The following is a 24061-nucleotide window of genomic DNA, read 5'->3' on the forward strand; positions in this document are numbered from 1 at the left end:
ATTAATGCAGAAGATTAGGTGATATGTAGCACACTCGTGCAATGGAAATGGAATCTATTATTAGGCAGCCTGATATGTTGGAAATATGACTAGTGATCTGTAACAGTTTCCTGACGTAACCCTACCCAGCAGTGAGGAAAGAGCCCTGACTGCTGAACAATTTTATTTGCCACTGCAAGTAATATGTGCCAGGACGCCTTGCCCCAGCCAGCTGAGCACTATGATTTTATTAATCTTGACTTTAATTGGTAAACAAGCCCAAGATTTTGATGTTTTGAGTTTCACTTTTCTAGTTTTGCAGGGTTCCTTTCCAAGAAGATATTTCCAGAGATGCTGCAACTTACATTTTATCTGAGAGCCTTTCCTTCTGTCTTCGTGCTTCATTCAAATCATGAGCCCATAGGTTCAAAGGTTTTTTAGAAGGTGACAGGACAGGTACAATGTGATAATCTGTACCTTATTTGCTTGAAAAGTAGGTCATCAGCATTGACAGAGTGGCAGCGGTAGGTAGAGGTGGTAGAGGTAGGTAAACAGTTCTGCCATGTAGGATTCTGGATTGTCTTGAGTTTTATAGTCCCTGAAAAACATCTGGAACAGATAGAATGAGGTGCTTAAGTAATTGCTCTCTATGGTACAAGAAAAAGTTATTGCTTATTGCCTAAAATTATTCAGTTACTGTGTACTCAGTCATGAATAGAACATCTATCTTCTTATTTGCTAATCCTATGAAAGTTTATCATAGTTGCTGAAACACAAGACAAATGAAACTGTGAAATATTATTAGATTTAAAGTGTACTCTCTGCCTTGCCGAATTGATGGGTTTATCATTAGCTGCAGAGAGAGATTACATTCTTTCATATCTGTTAATTTGTTTACATCATGCTAATCCTATATTTCTACATCCAACACTGACATTGAACAATGTGCTGAGTAAGGGCTATAAATATTAATGGAGATATTTGTATAGCATTAAACTGACACAGAGGTATTTTTTTATTGGACAGATAATTCACTTTAGGTCATTCAGGAGTGCCTTTCACATATACATATGGTGAATATGTCGGGCTGAACATGATGCCAGCCAGATTAAAAATGACAAAATTAGAAATTATACAGAAATCCAGTTGGACAGGACAGAGAAAGTAGAAAAAGTTGATTTCCTATGAAACAGAATTTCTCAAACTTCAAGGACTCATTTTAGTGATGTTTTGCTGTAGACTCAATTAAGTTGAAGTGCCAAATTAAAGACTTGTCCGTCTTCATACAAGAAACAGTCTTTACAGATGTGTCAATATGCTCTCTGATTACGAAAATCCATTTAGATTTTTTTGGGGGGGATAAAGGTATTTGTTCTTTGAAATGTTGGCTTTTAAACAGAGGAGATACACACATGCTGAACTTGAACTGTGCAGTATCACGTAATGAGTTTGTTGCAGGAACCAAATGACAAAATTATTTTAGTTGAAAGGGACCTTTAAAAATCTAGTTTAAACTCTCTGCCATGACATAGTGATTTCAAGTTTCTCAGAGTAGCTGCTGTTCCTGGTTTGTTGTCACTTTCATGGCTCTGTGGGGAAAGCTTGACTGCTTTCTTTTATGTCCTCATTTTGTATGTCCTCACATTTTCTGAGACAGCATCTTATGTTAGTTTTCTTTAGTGTGTCCATCACTTCTCACAACACCTGTGCTGGTCAGCTTTAACCATCTGTCTTCAGTGTGTGAAGTACTTGCTTGCTTGAGCTTTTTTCGTTAGTATTAAATAATCACATCAGTTCAAGCAGATTTTATTAGCCCTAGTGTCATTTCATGTTTTCAGAAACTAGAGGCTCAGATGTTTGAAATAAGCAACTTGCTGAAGTTCTTTGCCAGAGCTATATAAAGAGAATAAAATATGACTGGTATGTACACAGATTACTCTGCCTGCAGATGCTCAAGGCTTCATCTACTGAGGAAAGGGAGTCTTGTGCATGTTTGATAAGGAAGAGCTCAGACAGGACAGATCCTGCAGCTCTGGGGTCTCTGCTGCACTTTCTTTCATTTTGGTCTCCTGTGTCAGGTGCAGGTGTTGTGCTGTTTGCTGCAGTTTTGTGAGGGGGAGGAGAACACATGACTGGAGTGTGAGGCCAAACACACAGCCCCCTCCAGTCTGTTCACTTAGTGTGCAACAAGGAATATCATGGAATACTCAGGTGTTGACTATGTGCCTCAGGAGGCTTCAGGGGAGCAGCCTTGCACCCATTCCTGACTGAGTCCCCGTGCTGCTGTACAGGGATTAGGCACAGTTGTTTTCCTGGCTGTAGTTTTAAGTTGTGTTTTCTGCTAGTCAAAGTGCTTGCTTAAGACATCCAGCTGCATTGTTGTGGGTGCGTGGCTGTAAATACACTCACAGAATCTCTGAAAATTCTTTTTTCTTTTATTTTACCTAAGATCAGTGGGATGCTTCTGTAGTGTGAGCTCAGGTGTAAGTGCTGGCACACCATGCTGTAGTGTGCTGCATGGCTGGGAAGAAGGTCGGCACAATTCCTGACTAAGCTGCCTTTGCAGTTATGGCCCTGTGTAGTATAACTGCAGCAAATGCTCTTCTCCTCTGCCTTTGGCTCCAACTTTAACTTACCTGGTCACAGTTAAACTTGCAAACTCAATTTCACCTAATTAAAATTAATGTCTTTTCCTCTCTTGTTTCTCTTGTTGCAGGCTGCAAAATTATCTGCCTAACCTCTTCCCTCCTTTCCCATGTCACACAGAGCTTATGTTGAAAGGTAAACATGTTTTCAGTGATTAACAGCAAAGACTAGATGCAGCTGAGTAACGAGATGAATACCTACACCTCCTGTTTTGTAAATGGCCAGTGCTCTGACCAACTCTATATTTACAGATTGTATCTGAATTGTGTGGGTTTTTGTGGTTGTAACTTTAAATTTTTATATATGACATGCATATCAGGTTGGATTAGGTCACGCTGTCATCCGTTGGAATCAAATTACTTTGTTTTTTAATTAAAATATCTCTGGGTTGGAACGGCTGTATCCCTGCTTTGTATTACTTAGGGGGTCTGTCCCTCCAAATCAGGATAACTGAAATCATCTGGCATGTCCTTCTCAGATTCTGTGAATTACAATAAAGACATTGTATGAGGTTGTGCAAGAGATCAGAAAAATGCATAATTAAATAACATTTGCTTCAAGTTAAACAGAGTCATGTGGAGGTGCTGTGAAGAAGTAGGGAACAAAAAAATATATTTGTGAGACTAGGTTTGACTATCTGGTGCCTCCCTGGTGTATCCATGATATGAAACAATTAAGAAGTCACTCTTCTGGGTGTATGAATTTTAGCTACCAAAAAGACTCGTGGGAGAAAGAGATGGAAAGAAGAAATTCCCACTGAGTAGACCATTACCTTGTTGCTTTAGAAACAGGAGACCTGAATTTTCATATGACAGACTGAATAACTTCAAATAGACTTTCACTGTATCTGAAACTGGGAAGCTGATGGAGATGCTGCTGCCATCTCAGTTCCTCTGGGGGGAAAGATTGCATTTTGAGGGTGATTTTTTGGGTTTTCTATAAGTTTATTTGAAAAGTAGTATCACAAGACTGCATAAAGCAGAGCTTGTTGAACATAACAGGAGCAACTCATTTGAAACGAGCCAGTAAGGAGGGGTTCTATACCACTGGAGAAATACAAATGAAAAACTGCCTCTGCCTGGCTTTTACATGGGCTAGGGCAGTGTCCATGGTCCAAGAGGATGCTGAAGCCTCTACTTAGTGTAGTCCTCCTTCTTCTTTTTTTTTTATCCCCACCTCAGGTGCTGTGCAAGCTAGACATGGAGACGAGGCAAGGACTAATCCTGTCTTACTTCTTTATAGCTATTCAAACAGGCAATTTTGTGTTGAAACTATATTATTTATGAAAAATGGTAGCATATGGTGCCAGAGATACCTGCTTCGGCAAGAGATTAATATACCATGAGCTGTCTGCAGCTGAACGTGGAAGCTGAATTTCCCTTCAGCTGTGGGAAGCTGTCAGAAACCAGCAGCAGTTGGTGCATGGAGCCTCATGGGAGGTCTGTCTTCTTGGGAGGATGATTTGAGATGCAAAAACTGGAGTGATACTCGCAACTTTCGCTGAAACGAATCCAACAGTTCAAATTCCCTTTGAAAATAAGCAGACAGGGAACAAACCATGATTGCAAAAATTTCGTGTTCCTTTGTGTTTTTCTTTTCATCTTTCTGTTTCTTAGAGAAATAAACCTGGAATCAGCCAATTTCATGATATAGAATGAAATTTAGTAGAAATACATACTTTAAATAATTTGTAGGGCCCTGAAAAAGAGCTCTTCTTGCTTCATTGCAATAGTTTTCAGCTTGTGGCTATTTTTGCTGATGTTCTGCTCTTTAGCAACAACAGCATGATACTGCCTTTAGATAATGAAGCAATACTGCATTTTGAATGCTGACTTGTTTTCCCTGGAACAGCATCAAGAAAATGAGGAGGTTTAAGTGCCAGGTGGAGATTAGAGGAAGAAAATTAAATTCAAAACAGGAAGCAGAGAAAGGCAGGCTCCAAAACAACCTTCATGACATTTCACGCCAAGAGAAGAATATTGACAGTTATTGATCTACTCCCTGCCAGTCATTTTCAGTTCCACAAAACTGCCAAGGAACTGTGCAGCTTTCTGCAGGCTTTTTTAAAGCCTTTAAAAGAAAGATGATGCTAGAAGGTTTAATGGGCTGGTAAGACAAAAAAAAAGAAAAAAAAAAGCCAGCAAGTATTTGCCTCACACTGTTTCATTGGGCAGTTCTCCACATGCCTGTAATTCAGCTGCCATGAAACAGGCTCGGCTGAGCCACCTCAGGACACCAACACATCCTTTGCCAGAGATGGGCTCAGATAGAGAGAAGCAGCTCCAAGCCTGCCAAATGCTGTGTCTGTGGTAGGAAGGAGCCTTGCCATGACTCAGGGGATACCTGCTCAGGCACAGCTCTGGACTCGTGTGTGCCGGGCTGGTGGAGAAGGGGCAGCTCCTCTGTGCCTGTCTGTCACTGGCTCTGCAGACACATCCATCTCTGTCCTTGGGCATCCACTTCCAAAGACCACCCGAGCAGCTGTGAGCAGAAATCAAGTTAGAGGGGACGCTGCTGGGCTGAGAAGGGCTTGCCTGGCAGGAGGTGGTGTGGCCTACGTGCTCTTCCCATAGGCACAGTGAAAAGCAATGCAAGAAGCAGTGAAGGAAAGCTGCTTTCTTGTCAGGACAGCAACTCTTCCTGGCTGATAATTTAACTTGGCGAGTAGGCATGGTTGGCAAAAAGATTGCTGTGATGAAGGATATGTGGCAACCAGTCCTTAGGTCTGTGCTATGACTTTTACCAGCTAAAATGTAGGAAAATTTGTACTGATACCGTAGTAATCAAGAGAGAGAAATGCCTCATTTCTTGCCAATGATTATCTAATATGAGATGAGATGCTTTTTTCCGTGTCTACTTCTGTCTTGGTTGTAGCTCTTATTTCCATTTTTTCCTTTTGCTTGAGAAGCCTTATAGTTTATCTATTCAGGTCCTTATACTACAAAATGTGCAAATTTTCAGAATTTACCAAGTTTACTGTTTAGAGTGCCTCGTGATGAATTGGGATAAAATATACAAATGCTGCATGTGAGATGAAAACCTGCTTTGAAATCTAGTAATACAGGTTTGTCTGACAAAATCTCAGCTGGGTGTATTGGCCTGACTGTTCTTTGTGATAATTCTTTGTGATAATTCAGGGATTATGGGCTTAACTCCCAAGGGTTCTCAAGGCTGAGGTGGTACAACTGATGTATCATAACATGACAGTGCCTTCTCAAGGCCTGCAGCTGGCATCAACAGAGCTGCTTGCCCCTGTGTTTGCCTCTCATCCAGGGCCACCAGAGCCCCTCTAACTGGATGTGAGCCACGGCAGGACTGCCCACATCACACCCCACTGCAGCTTCCCTGCGGGGTGTGTACTACCTGCTCGGCTCTGCCCACCAGCAAGGGCTTTCATTCCTCCTTGGCTGGATGCTTGGAGGCTCCTGAAGCTGAGACATGGATCACCAAGTTAGCAGAGTAGGCTGCTTGCTGCTTTGAAGGAAAACTTCAATGAACCATGAAGCCTCATTTAATAATTTTTCTTGCTGCTATTGTTTTTGTACTGCTGCTGACAGTGGATTTACCTCTGCCCTCTCTCACAGGGATCCTGCTGTTCCTAATGCTGCTGGAAAAACCTGGTTTTCTAAGGAGTAAACCTGAACTTTTCTGTTTTGCTTTCGTGTTTATCCTTTTTTTCTTTTTGAAACATCAGCAACCCTCACAAGTAGCCCATTCAGCAGCTGGAGGCCACGGCCCCAGTGGAGAGAGTACAAAGGCAGCCCCCGGTGCTCGTCCTCTCACACACCCGGGCTGGGGCACTGCCTTTCCTCACAAGCCTTCCCCTGGCTGGCAGGGTGCTGGGAGACCAAAAGCTTTGGTTTTAGTTTAGACATGGTCCTTGAAGTCCGGGTGGCTTCTCAAAGCACCACACATCCTTTTCGTACATCTGAAGTCCCGCAGAGGCTGACTTTGTTCCAGAGGTTGTGAAGGAAGGGCTGGAATTTCAGCTACACAATATGAGCAGTTTTATGTTTAATTTGTGCTACATGCAGCCTCCAGCTCTTTGTACAAGTGCAATGCGAGGAGAAATCCTCCCTCCGGCCCCTGCTGTTTGATAGGAAAGGAAAACCCTGCCCAGGACTTGGGGCTCCTTGCCACGTCCGCAGTGGGGTTTGCAGGACCACCTCTCTGGCAAGCCTCGTGTGCCCTCTAGCTGCTGCGGGCTCCCAGGAGCTGGGGTGCCTGCGCCTCCCGTGAGCCTCGCCGGAGCTTGCAGGCAGGACTTGAAAGCAAATTCTTCGATAATTAAAGTCAGAGGAGCAGTTGAGACCAAGAGGTTGATTGTAGTGGCTGCTGCCTTGTTTGCCCTGGCGTGAGTCAACAGATAAAAATTGTGTTTGCTGCTCAGGTGGAGAATTTGTTGCATTGAAAGGTACTTGCCTATGGTTTACACGTTCAGCTGAAGCAGGGGAGAGTGACATGTCAGCAGGATGACTCCTGTGGCATCTAGTAAGATGGAAAATGAAAACGTGCTGTGGTGCAGGGAGCAAAGAGTTAGAGAGTTGAAAAAATTTTGTTTTAATTTTGTATTATTTTGCACAGGCCTTTTTGTGATGTGTTTCTCTACAGAGTGCAGACTGCTGCAGGCTGACAGGCATGCTCAGCTAAGGTGACTCTGAGTGCGTGGTGCTTTTGTCTGTCCCAAAGGGACCCAGCAAAGGTGGGGGAGCTGCTGGTGCTCCAGCTGCCTTGCAAACACAGCAATAAAGGGTGCGAGGGCTGGGAGGGTGGGGAAGCGCTGCTCGTGGTGGCTGGAGGGCAGAGGGTTTGAATGCAGCAGAGAGAGGATGTCACACCAAAATGCCCCCCCTGTACCCTCTCAGCCACGAGCACAGAACACCACGCTGCTCTAGGAGGGCACTCACACTGCTGCTCTGGGAGGGCCAACACACTTTCCTCTCTCTTTTAGCAGTCATATTTAGTAGTGTTGGGGGTATAGCACCATCAGCCCCAGGACCTCCTGTGGGCCCAGCAGCTTGAACAGGCTGAGCTGCCACAGCTGTGGTGGTGGGCACAGGTACAGCTTGTCTGCAGAGACAGGCCAGGCTGAGCCTCTGGGGTGGTGAGATGGATGTAGACTTTTCTGGGGCCAGCTCTGTAGGTAGAGGAAGAAAGCCCTAAACCACAGCATTATTCAGACATCATTGTGGGATCTTGTGGAGAGGTAAGTGGGCAAAAATTCTGCACTAGTTTTTAAGTGGTATTCCTTCTGCTAAGGAAGAGGGAACCATCTCTGCTATCTATGCTGCACCAGTGTGTGGTGTTGGAGTAACTCCTGCTTTTCTAGTGCTGCACCAAGGACGTCTGGCTGAGAACCTCTACCTTTTTTTTTCCTTTTGTTTCATGTGTGCCAACTAAGTTTGTGTTTAAAATCTCCCCCAATTAGATTTTACTGCAACATTATTTCTTCATGACTTATTTCCTAGGACAGGCTTTATATCTGAAACAATGATAAAGGGTGTTGGGCTTAATTGCATCTTCATATTTAAAAAACTGGATGGGTCCTTGCCCACGTGTTGGCCAAAATGATTGTGTATGTGTTATATAAATAAGTAGCTTTAATGTGTACACACAGAGGGCCTTCTCATAGTATTTTCCTTGCTGCTGTAGCAAGCAGTAGGAATATCTGCAAACCTGCATTGCAAAAACCCACTTAAGAGCAAATATCAGGCCCAGGATGGGCATGGCTTGGGAAGCCGTGGCATTGTGTGTGGTAGGTGCCATGGAAACATCTCCTGGTGGTAACACAGCCCTCAGCTTGTGAAAGGTGCCTCCAGAGGGAAGTGCTGGCTGCAAGGAATCCACTTTTACTAGGAGTTAATTTCTACCTTCCACCAACTCTGGAGGAAAACTGCTGATTGAGATGATGCCTACAAATTATAATATGATAAGTTAATTGCAGAGGAATGGCTCAATGGCTGCAGTCAGATTTGGCCAGGCTGCACGGATTTGTGGAGGGGAAGGTGAAGGTGTCCTGTGAGCAGCACAGCTGAAATACTGGTACTGCTGCAGTCTAACATGGGAGCAGGCGCCTCCCTTTCCATTTGCGTAAGTGAACTTAAATCTGGCTTCTTTGGTCCTTTCTCACACCCTTCCTCCTTTCTGAGAAGGCTGACAGTCTGCTGCAGCTGAAAAGGGAAAGGGGAGGGATTTAGAGTAATGGTGCGCAGGTATTTTAGAGGCTTTTTGTAACACCTCACAGCTTATATACAGAAATGCTGTAAAATATATTTGGTACATGTTAATATTTGTTCTTTTTAGATAACTATTCGTGCTGTAACACTAACATCATAGTCTAAGCTTTCCTATGTACTGAAAGAACAAAATGGGCTGGAGTGTTTTGAGTGCTGTGTGTGCTTTTGCCATGGCAGCAGGGCTGTCCTGGAGCTCCAGCTCATGGCTTTGCTGCAGGCATGTGTGAAAAACAGCTTCACTACGGCAGTTCAGCTTCAAAACCATAGGAAAATCTTTGTCTTTTCCTTCTGAAAACATAGTAATAAAAACATTCAAGCAGCGGCTGGTTTCACAATGCATTGAGATAAAAAAAATTAGAATCTGCCTTTTAGATGTTGTTTAAATAGTCCTAGTGCAAAAACGGTAAATCTAGGTATTCCCCATTTGGACTTCTGATCTCATTGCCCGGTAGGAGCATGAGGACAAAACGCAGCATTACTGTGGGTAATGACACCTGCCTGTAAGGCAAGCAAGGGGCTCAGGGGACGCGGGATAGAGGGCAGGGCAGCCAGGACTCCTTTCAGAGTGCCAGGAAGAATTTCCCCTTTTCTTAAATATTCCTGAAGGATATTATTCTTAAGTATATATATATTTAAAAATGTATCTAAGCATATATTTAGATATATATTTTCGAACACCCCCCAGGGAGCCCTGTGGAGCTGGCTGTGCCCACCAGGGCAGCCCCCATCCTCACAGAGCCCCTCAGGGACAGGAACCCCCCACCAGAGCCCATAAACTTCCCAGCCTACTCATCTGGTAGGATGAAAAAACATTGCTTCCTTCATCAGACAGGATGAAAAATGCAAGTTGTTTGTGATTTCTTATGCTTTTGTATCAGTTGTTGGGGTAAGAAATTTGGAATAGCTGGGTGAGCAGAAAGGAAGCACTTCCGAGGCTTGTGCCACGGCTGCCGCCTAAATTCCACTTCTGGATCCTCCGTGAATCTTGCATTTTTTATCCTCGGGAATTAGGTAGAAATTCACAAATTTCATGGGGTTGGAAGGCTGTGCTTCAGCACGGGGTCAGCTTTTTCCTGACTTTTGGGGCCCTTTTGAGCAGTAGTGACCCCTCTCTGTCCTGAATAGCACATCTGCCTCAACACGAGGCCCCATTTTCCCCCACGGTGGGGCTGAGGGGGGCTTCCCTGGAGTTCACCCCATCACAGGTCTTGTCTCAGCTCTACGGAAAAATATTTGTATTTTAAGAATATACGGTGGAAATAAAATCTGAACTGAGATGCCACAAAGAAGACAATAATTTTACTGAAGTTGTAGATCTTTGGAGGCTAAAATAAAAAAAGCCAGTCACTGTTTATTGCTTGCCTGTTTTTATTCCCCAGAAATCATTCTCTTCTATACAAGTTAGGCACACAACAAATAAAGTTTCACCAGATCTACAGCTCAGCAGAGGAAGAAGCACATTTGGTGTTCCTCTGGAAACCCTTATACAGGATGCAAAGCAATGTGGGGTTCCTTCTCTTGTGACACAGATGGTGGAGTACCTGGAGGTATTTGGTAAGTTAATATTTTTCCTGCTCAGCTGATATTCTTTGTTTAAGCTGTACTTTTCAGTTGTAAATGCTGAAAAATCCTTATTTACAATTATTGTATTTTCTTAAAGGAGGTCTTGCTTTTTGAGCTCCAGTTCTTGTCACAAAAATGTGGTAAAGCAACCACTGTTTGCTGTTCTGTATTTCTTGCACAGGTCTGGAGCGTGTCGGTATATTTCGAATTGGTGGCTCAGCAAATAAAATCAAGGAATTGAGGCAGAAATATAATCAAGGGGAAAAAGTAGACCTTATTAATGATGGAGATGTTGATTCTGTGGCCAGTCTCCTGAAGCTCTTTCTGAAAGAACTACCAGTGGCTGTTTTTCCAGACAATATTTGTTCTGGCTTGCTAAAAACTTTCCAAGGTACAGAACAGGCACCTTCCAAGATTCTGTCCTTTCTCTGACAGTGATAGATAATGTGTTCATTGCACCTTCTATAAACAAGATTTTGTGTTTCCTTAACCTGAGATTGATGTTTAATTTCTTTGGAGGGACTGGGCATCTATGAACTTGTCTACAGTCTTTTCAAAATTCATTAAGTCTTTTGGATTCCCTTCCTTCCTGTGGCAATGAATCCTGCAATCCTATCCTGTATTCTCTGAGAAAGCTCCTCTTCTGCATACTTTCTTTTTTAAATTGTATGCCTTTCTAGTTACTGAGATAATATTTTTAGTTTTAATGTAAGCACCACCATAATGCTGCTTGTGTCTTTATATAGCCACTGCCTCTTTTTTATTTAACCTTCTCTGGCAAAGGCAGTTTTTCTGCACATCACTGTTCTTATTTAGAGCTTTATTTTTACTTAGCATTTATTTTACCAGTCCTGTCATAATCTTCTTGGACAGCAGTGTGTGGAGCAGCATGCAAAGCTGAGATGAGCCCCCCCAGCAGCCCCATGAATGGGGTTCCCCTCTCATGTCTGTAGTGTCAGAGCTCTGTTCTCAGTCTGTCCAGTGATTTTTGACTGGTAACTAATTCAGGTGTTTACATACAAATTAGTGAGTTTTGTGGGTTACTTTGCAGGCTGCTTTTGTTCCAAATACCTGTGTAGGAATTTACAAAGAAAGAGAAAGGAAGCAGTTTCATCAACTGTGAAAGTCTATGCAGAAAGACCTATGGGGCTTTTTCTTTTTTTTTTTCTACCCTGAACAGTCTTTTTTCAAAAAGACTGTTCTTTTTTCAAATTATTTTTCCTCTTCATTCCCTTTTCCATTTCTCTCATTAATCAGTTGAACACCATGGGCCTTGGCCTGCACAGAATGTGTTTTTTAGGGCTAAAATTAACCTCAAGGACATGTTTTGCTAACAAACAATGTCAAAGCTACACAGATGTGCCCTGGTGATCTATGGCAAATTTGAGCATCGGCTGCCAATTATTGAGCAGTGCTGTCATCTCAATTCTAGTAACCAGGAGACTTTATCCTACTGATACGGAACTGCTGATCAAGTGGAGTTGTTTGTGAGCTTATTTTCTGCCTTGCTACCCTTCTTTGAAGAGTAAGAACCAAGAAAATGTTAAGTATCCCCAATTTAGAATTTTAAGCATCTCTTGTGTAACTACAGTTGTATATTTATAGAGCAAAGATGTTTTGAGTCTGAGAGCTACCAATTAGTCAGGAAATGAAGATGATGTGGGGCTGAAAGGGGAAAATTTCTCATTCCTCTTAATGAGAATCATACAGCATGTGTAAAATCTCTTGGGAGAGTCAAGGCTGACAACCCTGTACCATCTTCCAAGGCAGCTTTGAGGATTCAGGTACATGACTTCTGCCTGCAATTTCATTAGGAAAGCAGCAAGTGCTGGGTGGTTCTACCATAAGAGGAAAAATATCAGAAACAGTGAATATAAAACTCAGTATCTGGAAAATCCATAGCTCTTAAATATTCATAAGTGAAAAAAGTGTCAAAATTTAGTGTACAAAATCCTTGTTTTGGATGTGTTTATTCTTACTTTGTTCTAACATATTTTAAAACCTTTCTTCTTTCTTATATCTAATGTCTATGATGAAATTATGTTGGTATGACGACTATCTCTGTTATAAGTTTGGGTATTCTGTTGTTTTTTTCCCCAGAGCACAAAATCAACACAACAGAATGCATAGAGAACCTGAGACAGTTGCTCCGCTGTCTGCCCAAAGCCCATCAAAACCTTCTTCAGTTCCTGTCTGCTTTCCTGTTAAAGGTAGCAGCCTACAGTGCAGTGAATTTCATGACTCTGGAAAACCTGGCCATCGTGTTTGGACCTGCTCTGTTCAAGTGAGTCCTCTCTATTCAGCTGCCTCAAACTGCACAACAAGATCACACCTCACAGGGAGGCTTTCTGTCGTAAGCCTGTGTCCAATAGTCAGTGGAGCGTTTTGTAAGTTCGCTGTTTATATGGTGTATTATGGGCAGATGTGACAGGTTCTGAGCTGGCTGATCGCTTTCATTCTGTTGGGCACTGACTAGCCAGAGCAAGCCTCAAGTAAGAAACCATGTGAAGAGACTTGAGGGATAGAGAGCTGTTTAATGAAAACTACTTCGCTTTGCTTAGCCAAGATAAGTGCTGCCTGTGGAGGCTACTTAGTTGTTGGATTAATTTCTGAAAAGCTCACCCTCACTTTGACTTTGTAACAGAATTTGATTGCAGGAAATGAATCCCTGTTCTCAAGAAAGAGAAGCAACTCATTCTGCCCTTGCTGCTAAAGTTCAAGCTGGCATCCCAGCAGAGCCAGCTGAGCTTGCAAGCAGTGAGTGCTTGGCTGGAGCTAGAGAAGGCATGTTTGGGGTGATGGTGAGTGAGCACAAAACTGGAAGCTAAAAATGGGGAGGGGGGTGGGACGACGTGTCATACAAGTCAAGGTGGTCAGAAGGAACAGCCTAGCGTGATCAGATAATGGAGGATTTTCCCTTTCATTGTTGACACTAGAGGGTGTTAAAATATTTATACCTGTTACAACTTGTAAATCTTTGTTTTAGTAGGTCACGGCCATGCCAGCTTAACATGAGCTCTAAGCCAATGACACTTTACAAAATATATATATTAGCAGGAAATATCTTCTATGAAGCAAAAAGCTTTGTTATTCAGTTGGGTGGGTTTTTTTTTAATGGCAAGCCAAGTTAATTTTAAAAGTATATATTCAGCAAAATTGGTACCCAGCATCAGGTTTTGTTTTGGGGAACTCTACTTTTAAACCTTGCTGATGTTTCATAGGTCTCTATATGTGGTCTCTGTTTCCCTGCTCTGTGGGTTTATTACCAGGTCTGCCAGAATTTGACCTTTGGATGTGATACAAGTTTATAAAGATATAAAGTTTATATCTTTAACAATAGCACAACAAGAGAATCGAAGCTAAGAAGATGTGGTGTTGTTGGAGCTGTGCCACTCTGCCCTCTGGGAAAAAAACCTCACCGTGGAGGATATTCAGCAATGTAACAAAGCAGTTTTGCAACCAGACACCAAGTCCCTTAATATCTGAATACTAAAGTTAGTAAATGAGTGGAGACAGATGATGTTTATTTATCGGTGTTTGGATTAGTTGTGTGGTGATACATATAAGCATTGGCTGATGCTAAAAGGCCTTCACCAATAATCTATCCCTTGGCCCCCACGTTAACTCAAAAAGCACTTCACTGGCTGTCACTCTTCTGCCATCAGGTGACATTTGCTCTCACCTGGGGCTTCTGTGCATGCACACACATGCAAGAATACTTTATCTCCATTGCCAAATTATCCCGATGTGTGCTCATTGATTCTTGTATCTGCACATATCCCATAAGCTCTCTTATTGATTGACTGAACTACTTCAGTTTTTAAGTGTCCCACTCTTCTGGGACATGGCCCAGCTACTTCTGAACCTGTGCCTTTGCCTGGTTTTAAAGTACGTTCAGTGCTAAACTGAGCACTTGTGGCAATGACCTGTCTGAGAAGCCTTGAAAGCCATCAGCATAGGGTTTCCCTGCCAGGGACCTGTCAAGACAACAGCAACCATAAATAGAAGTATGTCTGCCCTATACATGTTATCTTCACATTTTGCAGTCATTCTGATCTCACCAGCTCCGGGAGACAACCCAGTAAATCTGGAGCTCACATTTTCTTTGTAAAACATTTAACTGGTGCTGTGCTTGTTGAGTTACCTCCTAGGGTTAAGAAGAAACACCTTTTTGGTAGTTGGGCAGAGAGAAGAGCCTTGCAACTGGCTCTGTCAGTGAGATTGCTCTGTACCACTTCCTGCTGAGTGACCTCAGGTCTTCAATGATTCAGAATAAATCATTGGTATTGTTCTGTACAGCAGCAAAATTCAAGGTAATCAGCTGTGGCAAATCATATCTGCTGACACAGGGGAAAGTCATAAATATCCTTTATGTCTTTCAGAGCAAGAATTAGTGCAATTATCGGGCACATTATGAAACATCTGGCAGCCAGTGTAGGAAACTGAGACATGTTGGGTAGTACTTGCTATAGCTGTTCAGTGTAAATGTGAAGGTTATGATAAAAAAACACTTCTAGATCTAATCTGCAGAAATGTGTGCTCCATGCAATTGCAGGAATGCTTCTGGAGGTAATGGCAGCTCCACGTATGCCATAAATTCATTGCAAGTGTTAAAACTTCATGTATTCTGGCAATCTGCATTTTTGTGACATTACTTCTTTCTTTGACATTTAATAACTAAATGAAGTTGTTTATGAGCCTTTTAACTTTAAATTTCTTATCTATTTATATTCAAGTGTGAATTCTGTCTATGATTATCACCTATCTCAATCTTTTGACACTTTTATTTGTGGAGACCTGTCATGCTTATAGTTTCACTGAAGTGACTGAGTCGGAATATACAGTAGTAAGAATGTGGAACCCTCATGGGCCTTGGGAACACAAAGGAAAAATATTAAACTTTGTACATTATAAGCCTAAATTGTATGTACCTTATGATTTGTGGCTATGGTTATTGTAACACAAAAATTATAAGGTTTAGTACAGGTATTATATTGAAAGTCTAGTTAGAGGATATCATGCAAAACTCCTGTTTTTTTCCTAGTATCTGTAAATGCCTAGGAGAATGTGTTGCTACTCTTTTATCAGAGATTCGACTGATGTTACTTGAATTTCTGTGGATACTTGGCTTTACTTCATATTGGTAAAGAGATTTTTAGTACTGGTCTCAGTAAGCAATTCTTGCACGAGTGCACAAGGACTCCAGCCAGCCAGCTGTTTTCTTCTACTCACTTTGACTCATTGTTTCTGTAAATTTGCAGCAAGCCTGTGGTGTCAGGGAAACTTGGCAGATCTCCTGGACAAAGCCAAGGCAAGGGACTTTTGTGGACTTTTTAGCCTGCACTTTGTAGCAAAGCAACTTTGAACGTTTTAGACTCACTCAAGAAAACCAGTAGCTAATACCTGATGGTCAGGTTTTACTTGTTTCTTATTCGTACTGAGTGTTCACCTGTGATTTGTAGTACAGCTGATTATGGGGCTTTTATAGGGAAGTGCAGACTACACCTCAGTAGCTCTGCTCTTCCTGGGATCATGTGCCTGGATTTAGCAACGTGAGAACCTGGTTCCCCTCGACTGTCACCCCAATAATGCAGTTTCTGATAGGGGCAGAAGTATCTGAAGAGGCAGGAAGTGATTTTTTCACAAAATTATTTGAAAGTCATTGTGGAAGACGGCTGAAGAGAAAAATAAAGTGTATTCTCTATATTTGGACTGCACACCTGTTGCCACCCATGAATATCTGCTGATGAGACATTGATATTTGGAGTCAGCTGTCTCATCCCAGTCTATAGTTTAGATCTGTTTCAGGATGAAATGAGAACTGGGCACACAAACACAGGCTGCTAATAAGGGAAAGGAGGACTCAATGAGTGGTCTGAGAGCCATTTATCTTCCTAAAGAGGTTGTGTAGTGCTCCTTCTTGTAAGGAGTTAAAAGCTGGTACAGGTGGATTCAGGAACAGATGTCTAAGCTAAAGAAAGAAGCTGAAAAAGAAGACAAAGGACTAAAAAATATTGCTTGTCTGGCCTGTGAGTTGAAGGTATTGATGTTTGTGTAAGTGATGAATGATCTCTCAGGATTGTTGTATGCAGCAAAGGCTATTGCTCAGTCAACCAGGTTTTACAAGCAGCCTTCTTTATTGTGGACAAACTGAGTCTGTCCCAAGAAAAAGGGGAATCCTAAAGAAGGAGCTGATGACACGGTGGTTCATCCTGTAAATCTCTATGTTGTACCTGGCTATAACTCTGCATAAATCTTCTGCTTTCAAAAGGAACCCAAACTCAAGTCCTTACAGAAACAACAGTAAGTTTACAAAAGAGGAACATGAATTAAAGCAATTGGGCTGGGCCCGACGTGTATATTTGTACTTTAAAATTGCAAATGAATAATGAATGTACTCATTTGGCAATCAGAAGACTGGTGTATTCATGCTCCACATTAGCCTCCAGAGTTTATGAATTTCTTGTTTAAATATTAATATTGTGCTGGGTGTAACTGAGTTGGTGCAGCATGGCTGGAGAAGCTCCATTAAGGGCACAGCGGTTATGTAAGTGTTATGCTGGATAGTTGGCAGGAAGGACACAAGTCCTTCAGGGGTTGAGATTAGAATCCTATATAAAAAATTCTTTTAATTAAATTATCCTGACTTGACAAGGGTAGTAAAGTTTCAACTATTATTCACTTAAAAAGCCCAAAAATATGGGATGAGCAAGCAAGAAAGAAAAAAATCCCAACCCAAACTCAATATGGTTAATGAGAACATCTGGAATTTCCACTTCCTGATATGTCTGATGTCTGTGGATTTATAAATTAATACACTGAAACAGTTTGTTACCTGTGCTTTTTTTCCAGTCAGTTCTGGTAATAAGACCTTCTAGTGATCAAAGTTCACCTTCATTTTTGAAGGGAGAACAAAACCACTCTTTCCATTCCAATGCCAGTGTGCAATGGCAGATTGATAGGGCGCTTTTTTTGGTCTGTCCTTTTCATCCTTGATTTTGTGAACCTCACGTCTGAGTTAATGTCAGGTTCTAACTACTTTGCTGTGCTGCCACAAAGGTTCATTGTGTTGTGAGCCATTGCAGCAAAGTTGTGGCTCTGTCACTGTGAAAGTCCCAATGTTGTGAGGCCACCAAGCTCCAGTGGTCACCATCCCAGCAATTGCTGTTTGCTGAATTATCTTGGGTACTGGGAGGGCTCCCTGTGTCACTCATGATCAGCCCCTGATCTGAGCACTCTTAAGATTAATCCATCTCCTCTTCCCTTAGGATTCCTGTCAGTCCCTTGGCTTGTGAAGAACAAAGGCTTTACAATGGCCTCCTGCTGTATTTGCTTCAACACCAGGAGATGCTTTTTGTTGACCTGAACCCTTGTTTCTCACAGACACAAGCAGATGACCTTCAGGTAAGAAAGTTACAGCAAGAAATCAAAAGTGCTTCGTTAGGTTGAAACCCAGAACTGGAAATACATTTGTTTACACATATGTAATTAACATATGTTATATATTAACATATACTAGCTTGTAGCTGGCAGTGTAAATATTCTTGATATACCTAAGCTGAAGAGGAAACATGAGTGTTAAAATTCTAATTTGGAAAAATGTGCAAGTGCAAAAGCAAAAGGTCAAGAAGAAAATCCCAAGCTGTTCCATTTTAAATATATTAATGCCAAGCTTTGTTAGATCAAAGCCACTGGATTTTTCCTCGAGTGAAACACTTTTTATTGTGTGTGTGTGTTTTCCAATACATTGCTGATGCAGGAAAGCAAAATCAGAAGGTTTGAAAACCCTTTAGAACTCAATGTGTATGTTCCAGCCTCTCCTTGGGCATTTTCTTTTCTGAAACATTGTTAGCACTTTGATTCCTTTTTTACCTCTGTTGAAAACCTTGTAGTGGAAGAAACATGATAGACAAATCCTGGTTTGGGTCAATATAAATCTTGTTTTCACTTTGTGATGTAGCATGTCATTGCTGCTTAACTTGAAATTTATTTTTGGAGAAAGACATGAAGGAAACGTTGTAGCAAACTCCTTCACAGTGCAGTTTTGTGATCCTTGTGGTTCACGGTGAGGCTGGCAGCAGTGTGCCAGGTCAAGTGATGGACTGTGCAAGAGATTAGCACTGCATGTACATGTGGATGATGATATTTGTGTCTATGGCTCCTTCATTTTCTGGCTTCTTTCTCCAAGTATCCCTGTTAAGGAAAACTAGCAGACTTCTAATACAAAGTCAAAATCAGTATTTAGAACGTATTGCATATTCCAAAGAGAATATTGGGAGTGTAATGCTCTTTGGAAGCTTTCTTAGAAAACAAAACTTGTATGGATGCAGGTATAAAGAACAGACTAAACTGATAAAGGATGCTTCTAAAATAATGCTTCAATGTCACAAGACATGGTCCCAAATGTAATGCTAGGATTGCTTCACACTAAGACAGTGTTGGAGCCCATGCTCCTACTCCCCTTTCTGTCTGAAGAAGTCCCATGTCACTACCACCTCTGGGAGTTTCTGAATGAGTACTCAAATGAACACAAAAAATCAAAATATTAATTGTCCCAAGATACCTGGTTCTGTTTGCAAATGCTATAGGAAGCATCAGCAGCTAAAAGAAACTGGAGGGGTACTAGAGAAGCCAGGAAGCCTGGCTTCCACTTGCAGTGCTTTTGTTTTAGAACCAGCTTCACTCCCTGTAATTCTGCAAAATGTCACCGTCTGTCTGGAATTGTGGTGATGTGGGAAAGAATTCTGCTGAAAAGCTCCTTTCAAGTTCTTTAATAAAACCTCAGACAAGGCATAGACATGGGGCACTGTCCTGCTCTGAGGTAAGCTTATGAAAGAAATCCCATCTGTGGGTGAGAAGGGAATTCAGTATTCTGTGGCTGATCTTATTTTTGTAGTTTTTGGCAGGAAACCCAGCACACTGGATAGGCATCCTTCATCTTTCATAATGCAACAATTGCTCAAGGTCCGCTAAACTAGAAACATCAAAGTTAGGTTTACAAACTAAATATATTAAAGGTCCATGTTTTTCTTCCAGTAAAACAAGCAAAAAGTGAAATGGCAAACCTGGCTCAGCTCCCTTGTGTCCTGGAAATGAAACTTGTTTTTATTGGCTTTTACACAGATACTTTCATTTGGACTACTTAATTCCTCTAATTTTGTTGTTGGGTTGTATTTTTTTCTCCACTTCAACATTTTAAGTTAACCTGAACTCTGTCAAACTAAAGCCATGCCAGTCTGGCAGGCCTGCCATACGGCTGACAAGACTTAACAAGTTGTGTTCTTTGTGGGCTGAAATGGGCAGATTGATTGTCCTGAGCAGAGTTCTTAGTGTCTCAAAGTGCCAGCAGCCATCCCACTTAGGCTGTGTGTGCTGGCTGATTCAGACTGACAGACTGGGAGAAGAATTTGCAAGGTTTTGGTAATTCAGAACTATTACCCTGGGCTGGACAGTAGACTATTCACAGTCATTATATATAAAGATATTGGTTTAAAGTTATATCCCAACCATGATGTATTTTAACTTGTCCTTTTTTCCTGTATGTGGTACATATATTTTCCCCCCTTAAAATAGAGTCAGAATGCTGCAAAATCCTAACAGGCTGGGGTTTTGTGTTTATGTGTGGGATTTTTTAAATGCATTTTATTTGAATCTTGATTTTATCCCCCCTCCAGTCCACTGCTCCTGAGCACTCACCAGCATTTAAAGCTGTCCTATAACCTTCTGTCCTAGCCCAAAAGCTGCACTGGTACCAAACTCATTTTCCTGTTTGGGTTAAATAATTCTTTAAAAAGAGGTTAGGCACCGTGGTGTTTGTTTTGACCTGAGGCCTCTCTAGATAACTGTGTTGAATCCAATGAATATCAATAGCTATGTTGGAGGTGTGCAATATTATCTTAACTTCTATAGTATAATTTAATTATGAACCAAACCTTGCTAATAGCAATTTGTCATTTCTGAATCTTACATTCCGGATAAAAGTTGAATATGGATTATTGGGGTTTTTTTTGCATCTAGTCCAAGAAAGTGTTTCTGTATCTCCTCTTTGTACAGAAGTCATACATAAATCCTTCCTGATTTATGCATGCTACCTTTGTCTTACAAACAAACAGGAGCATGGCTTTTATGGGTGCCTCCAAGCCACTGCTTGTCTCTCCATTAAAGCATGGGTTTGGTTAGGAGAGATTCCTACACCCTGAGGAAAGGAGTCTCATTTCTTGCTCTCTTCTCTTGCTTTATCCTTTTATGCATACTTCACTATATATCAGCAAGGCTGCTCTTTACAGCCTTAGAACCCTATTATGAAGGGATTGCAGAGATCCAGGGGGATGGGGAAGTGGAGCTGGATAGTATCCTGGACCTGCAGGTTGACTACAGACAACTCAGAATGAAATTCTGAAGCTGTAGTGTGGTTTGGAGCTGGTCAGAAGAGTGCAACTAAATATTTCATGGATATTTTATCTGCTCAAATTGTGGCTTTATTGAGAAGGCTTTTGTGGTCTGGAGAGTTTTGTTAATCTTATGGGTTTAGCCTTTTTCAAAGAGGAAATTGATGTTTCAGGATTAACTTTGTTCTGTGAAAAAAAATATGGTACCTCTCTTGCATATGAAGTTGTCATAAAATAGAATTGTGTTCTCTCAAATGGAATACTCCCAGTGTGGAGGACAGCAATAATTTAACTGATGTTTTACTTCACTAATCCCATGGCAATTCTTGTTGAATTATCTGAAACCTTCCAGAAGACATGAATAACCAACCAACCAACCAGACATTATCTCATTATCTGAAGTTTCCAGGTTAGACAGTTGTATGTTTTAGTTGGTTTTAGGCGTGAACTTAGCAAATCCTGCACGTACCCTGTGGAGTGCCAGATTTGTCTGTATATCTGTAGGGATTGTTGCTACATTATAGAAGGACTTCTTAATATTATTTCCCATTCCACAGAAAAACTCTTTTCCCTAATCTTTGTAAATTTATTAAAATACGGACTCATTAAACATTACATTTTAATTTTCTATTTGAGTACTGACCAAACTAGAAGATTGGAAGAAAAAATGCCCTTCATAGAGATCAAAGTAGGTAGTCTCTATACCCCTACAAACATTGTGGCCAATAAATTGTAAAGATCTATCTATTCTCTTCTGCAAAAGCAGAGTATGTCACTGACTCTAGGCATAAGGATTTGATAAAAACTGCTGCAGGCTGGGGAAGTTTGACTTGAAACAGCTCAAATGGATGTGGCTGGAGTACTCATTATTCCTTCTAGGTGCTCAGTGCCAGAGCCTTGATGGAGGTGATGATTATTGCCTGTGGGTGGAAGGAATAGAGCTTTTCTGTGCTGTGACTGTAATCTGCAGCAGCCTGGTGTTGCTGTGGAAAGGGGTTTTAACATTTAAGTGTGGCGGAAATAAAACACACAGCTACATGGTCGTCTTTCATGATAGGAAAGACAGAGACCAGTTTATTCAGAAACACACTTGGTTTTACAGCATGACTCGCAACTCCAAGAGTAGAGAAAAGATGATTGGTTCAGAGAGAAGACACCCCATTCCCAGGGCCTGGTCACACACCACAACTGGTGTTCTATCTCACTAATTCCTTTTTATTTTGACCAAGATATCACCCTGGGAGAAATTCTCCCTAGCCTTGAGCTGAACCAGCTTATCAGGCTGGGAACAGAGCTGAGAAGCTCCAGCCTGGAATATTTTTCAGGCTGTAATTTTCTTGGTTTCTCAATATGTGTCCCTACAGCCCGGCCTTTGTACTGGACATCTGTAACTTGGGAAGGACAAGTGTGCCTGCTCTCCCTTTGTGGAGAGCTGCAGGGTGTGGAGGGAATGTCACTGATTTAATGTTTCCTCCAGTATTGCTGGGGGTTTCTCTTGACTTGTGTACTTTTCTCTCTTTCCCCTCCCTAGTACATAGAAGCTTTTTTGCTTTGTTTTGTTTGTTTGTTTGTTTGTTTGTTTTTTGATTCTTTTTCTGGTGTGGGTAAGGCTGCACTAGGAGAGCAGCTTGGCAAGAGAGGCTGTGCTTTAGTGTAACAAACATCTCTCAGACAGAGGAGGGGAGCAGCTCAAGCTGAAGTCCTGAGGCTTTACGGCAGTCAGTGGTACAAGAGCAGAGCTTGGGCAGTGCCATGAGCTGCTTACACTGACCACTGGCTGTTATTCCATAAGGATATAAAGTGTATGAGAAAGGAAGATCTTTCTAAAACTGATAACTGATGCAGGCCTTTTGTGGCTTGGAAAATGGTTTTGGAGGCAGTATAGGCACAGAAACCAATGCAGTGGAGTCTCACCTTTGGTGCTTATTCTATGAATGCCCATTTTCAGTTTGGCTGAGAATGGAGCACATCAAAAGCTCTCACCATGGTCAGATTTACAGAACCTGTGTAGATTACAGATTAAGGATGTTTATCTGCAGTTTGTGAGGGGGAGCAATACCTGATGTGCTCATGGCAGCAGCAGCCAATTGCTTTGCTCACAAATATCAGCTACACTAAAGGAAGAGGATTATAATCAATCTGCTGGTGTACCTACTAGAATAACACAGATCTCTGCTTTCAGAGGATCTGTGTGATATTCCTCTGGTGCTTAAAGCATTTAATACCTGCCCCAACTCTAAGATTTTCAGGCATCTCAAATTAGTAGTAGAGGAAGGAGCCAGCAGCATTTTCTTCCACGTGGTGTCAGCATTGTTCTCTCTTGCTCCAGAGCTGTTCTTTTCTTTGAATATAACCTTTTAATATGTTCTGAGAACCTATCTTAAAATTAGGTATTACATTTCTATTTTTATAGTGTATCAGAGCATCAGCCTGTTCCTTCCTCAGATAATTAATTGATATCAGTGAGGTATGAAGGAAGAGTATGAATTCACCTCCAAACCATTATGAAATGCAAGCCTTTTTCATTTTATACTTGTGTCACCTTCCTTACTTGGGTAGGACTGCCAATAAAATCTCTTACCACTTTTGTATTCCTTTTCTTTGGCGAACAAGGGCAATTTGATTTGTTTGCTGATGTTAAAAACGTCTCAAAAAAACCATCAGAAGTGAAGTCTTTGATAGGAAAACCAGCCCTTGGGAAATAAAATGTATTTGTACTGAAAGGCTTATGATATATAAGCATCAAATATTTCAGCATTTTGACTTATCTTTGGCTGTAACAGTAGGGGAGATTAAAGACATTATTTTAAACCCTTAGTGGCTTTTCATTTCATGCAAGGTTAGGGTTGGAAGTGAGAAATGTTTTCAGAAAAAGAGGAAAGAAATGTAGAGTAAAATAAAAACCTGAAAAAATATTCACTGTCAAAAAAAATAGGGAAAATAAGAAAATCCAAGTTTTTTTAAAAAACAGTAGTTAATTGTAGATCATTTAACTAGTTAGAGCTGTGCAACAGTGAATTTAATAGGCATATTCAGAATGCACGGTTTCTTCTCACGCTGCTTCTCCCACACCCGCCAGTTCCTAGACTGCTTTGTTCGTCTTTAATTAGTTTATTTGCCTACTCTGGCAAGTAAGCAAACATCCTTAAGCACTTAAACAACACTAATTGAGAGAAGAATAGGGCTAGCACTTACTGCCTCGAATGCGGAAAGGCTGGCTGAATCTCGGAAGGATATTAGCATGGTAGA

General features: G+C 41.5%; 1 protein-coding gene across 5 annotated transcripts in view; it reads left to right on the top strand.

The window, feature by feature from the left end:
- Positions 1-8471: 8471 nt before the first annotated feature.
- Positions 8472-24061, top strand: part of FAM13C (family with sequence similarity 13 member C) — a 117262-nt gene continuing 101672 nt past the window's right edge. Inside the window, exons 1-5 of one of the 5 annotated variants that reach the window (XM_014882351.2) lie at positions 8472-8715; positions 10241-10415; positions 10606-10815; positions 12525-12708; positions 17693-17828. In XM_014882351.2, coding sequence (XP_014737837.2) covers positions 8686-8715; positions 10241-10415; positions 10606-10815; positions 12525-12708; positions 17693-17828 — 735 coding nt within the window. In that variant the 5' untranslated portion in view covers positions 8472-8685. The remainder of the gene's footprint in view (positions 8716-10240; positions 10416-10605; positions 10816-12524; positions 12709-17692; positions 17829-24061) is intronic. The other 4 variants (XM_088168810.1, XM_088168808.1, XM_088168809.1 and 1 more) reach the window with 4 other exon arrangements.

Source organism: Sturnus vulgaris, chromosome 8 (assembly GCF_052056855.1).
Source record: "Sturnus vulgaris isolate bStuVul1 chromosome 8, bStuVul1.hap1, whole genome shotgun sequence".
Classification (NCBI taxonomy): Eukaryota; Metazoa; Chordata; class Aves; order Passeriformes; family Sturnidae; genus Sturnus; species Sturnus vulgaris.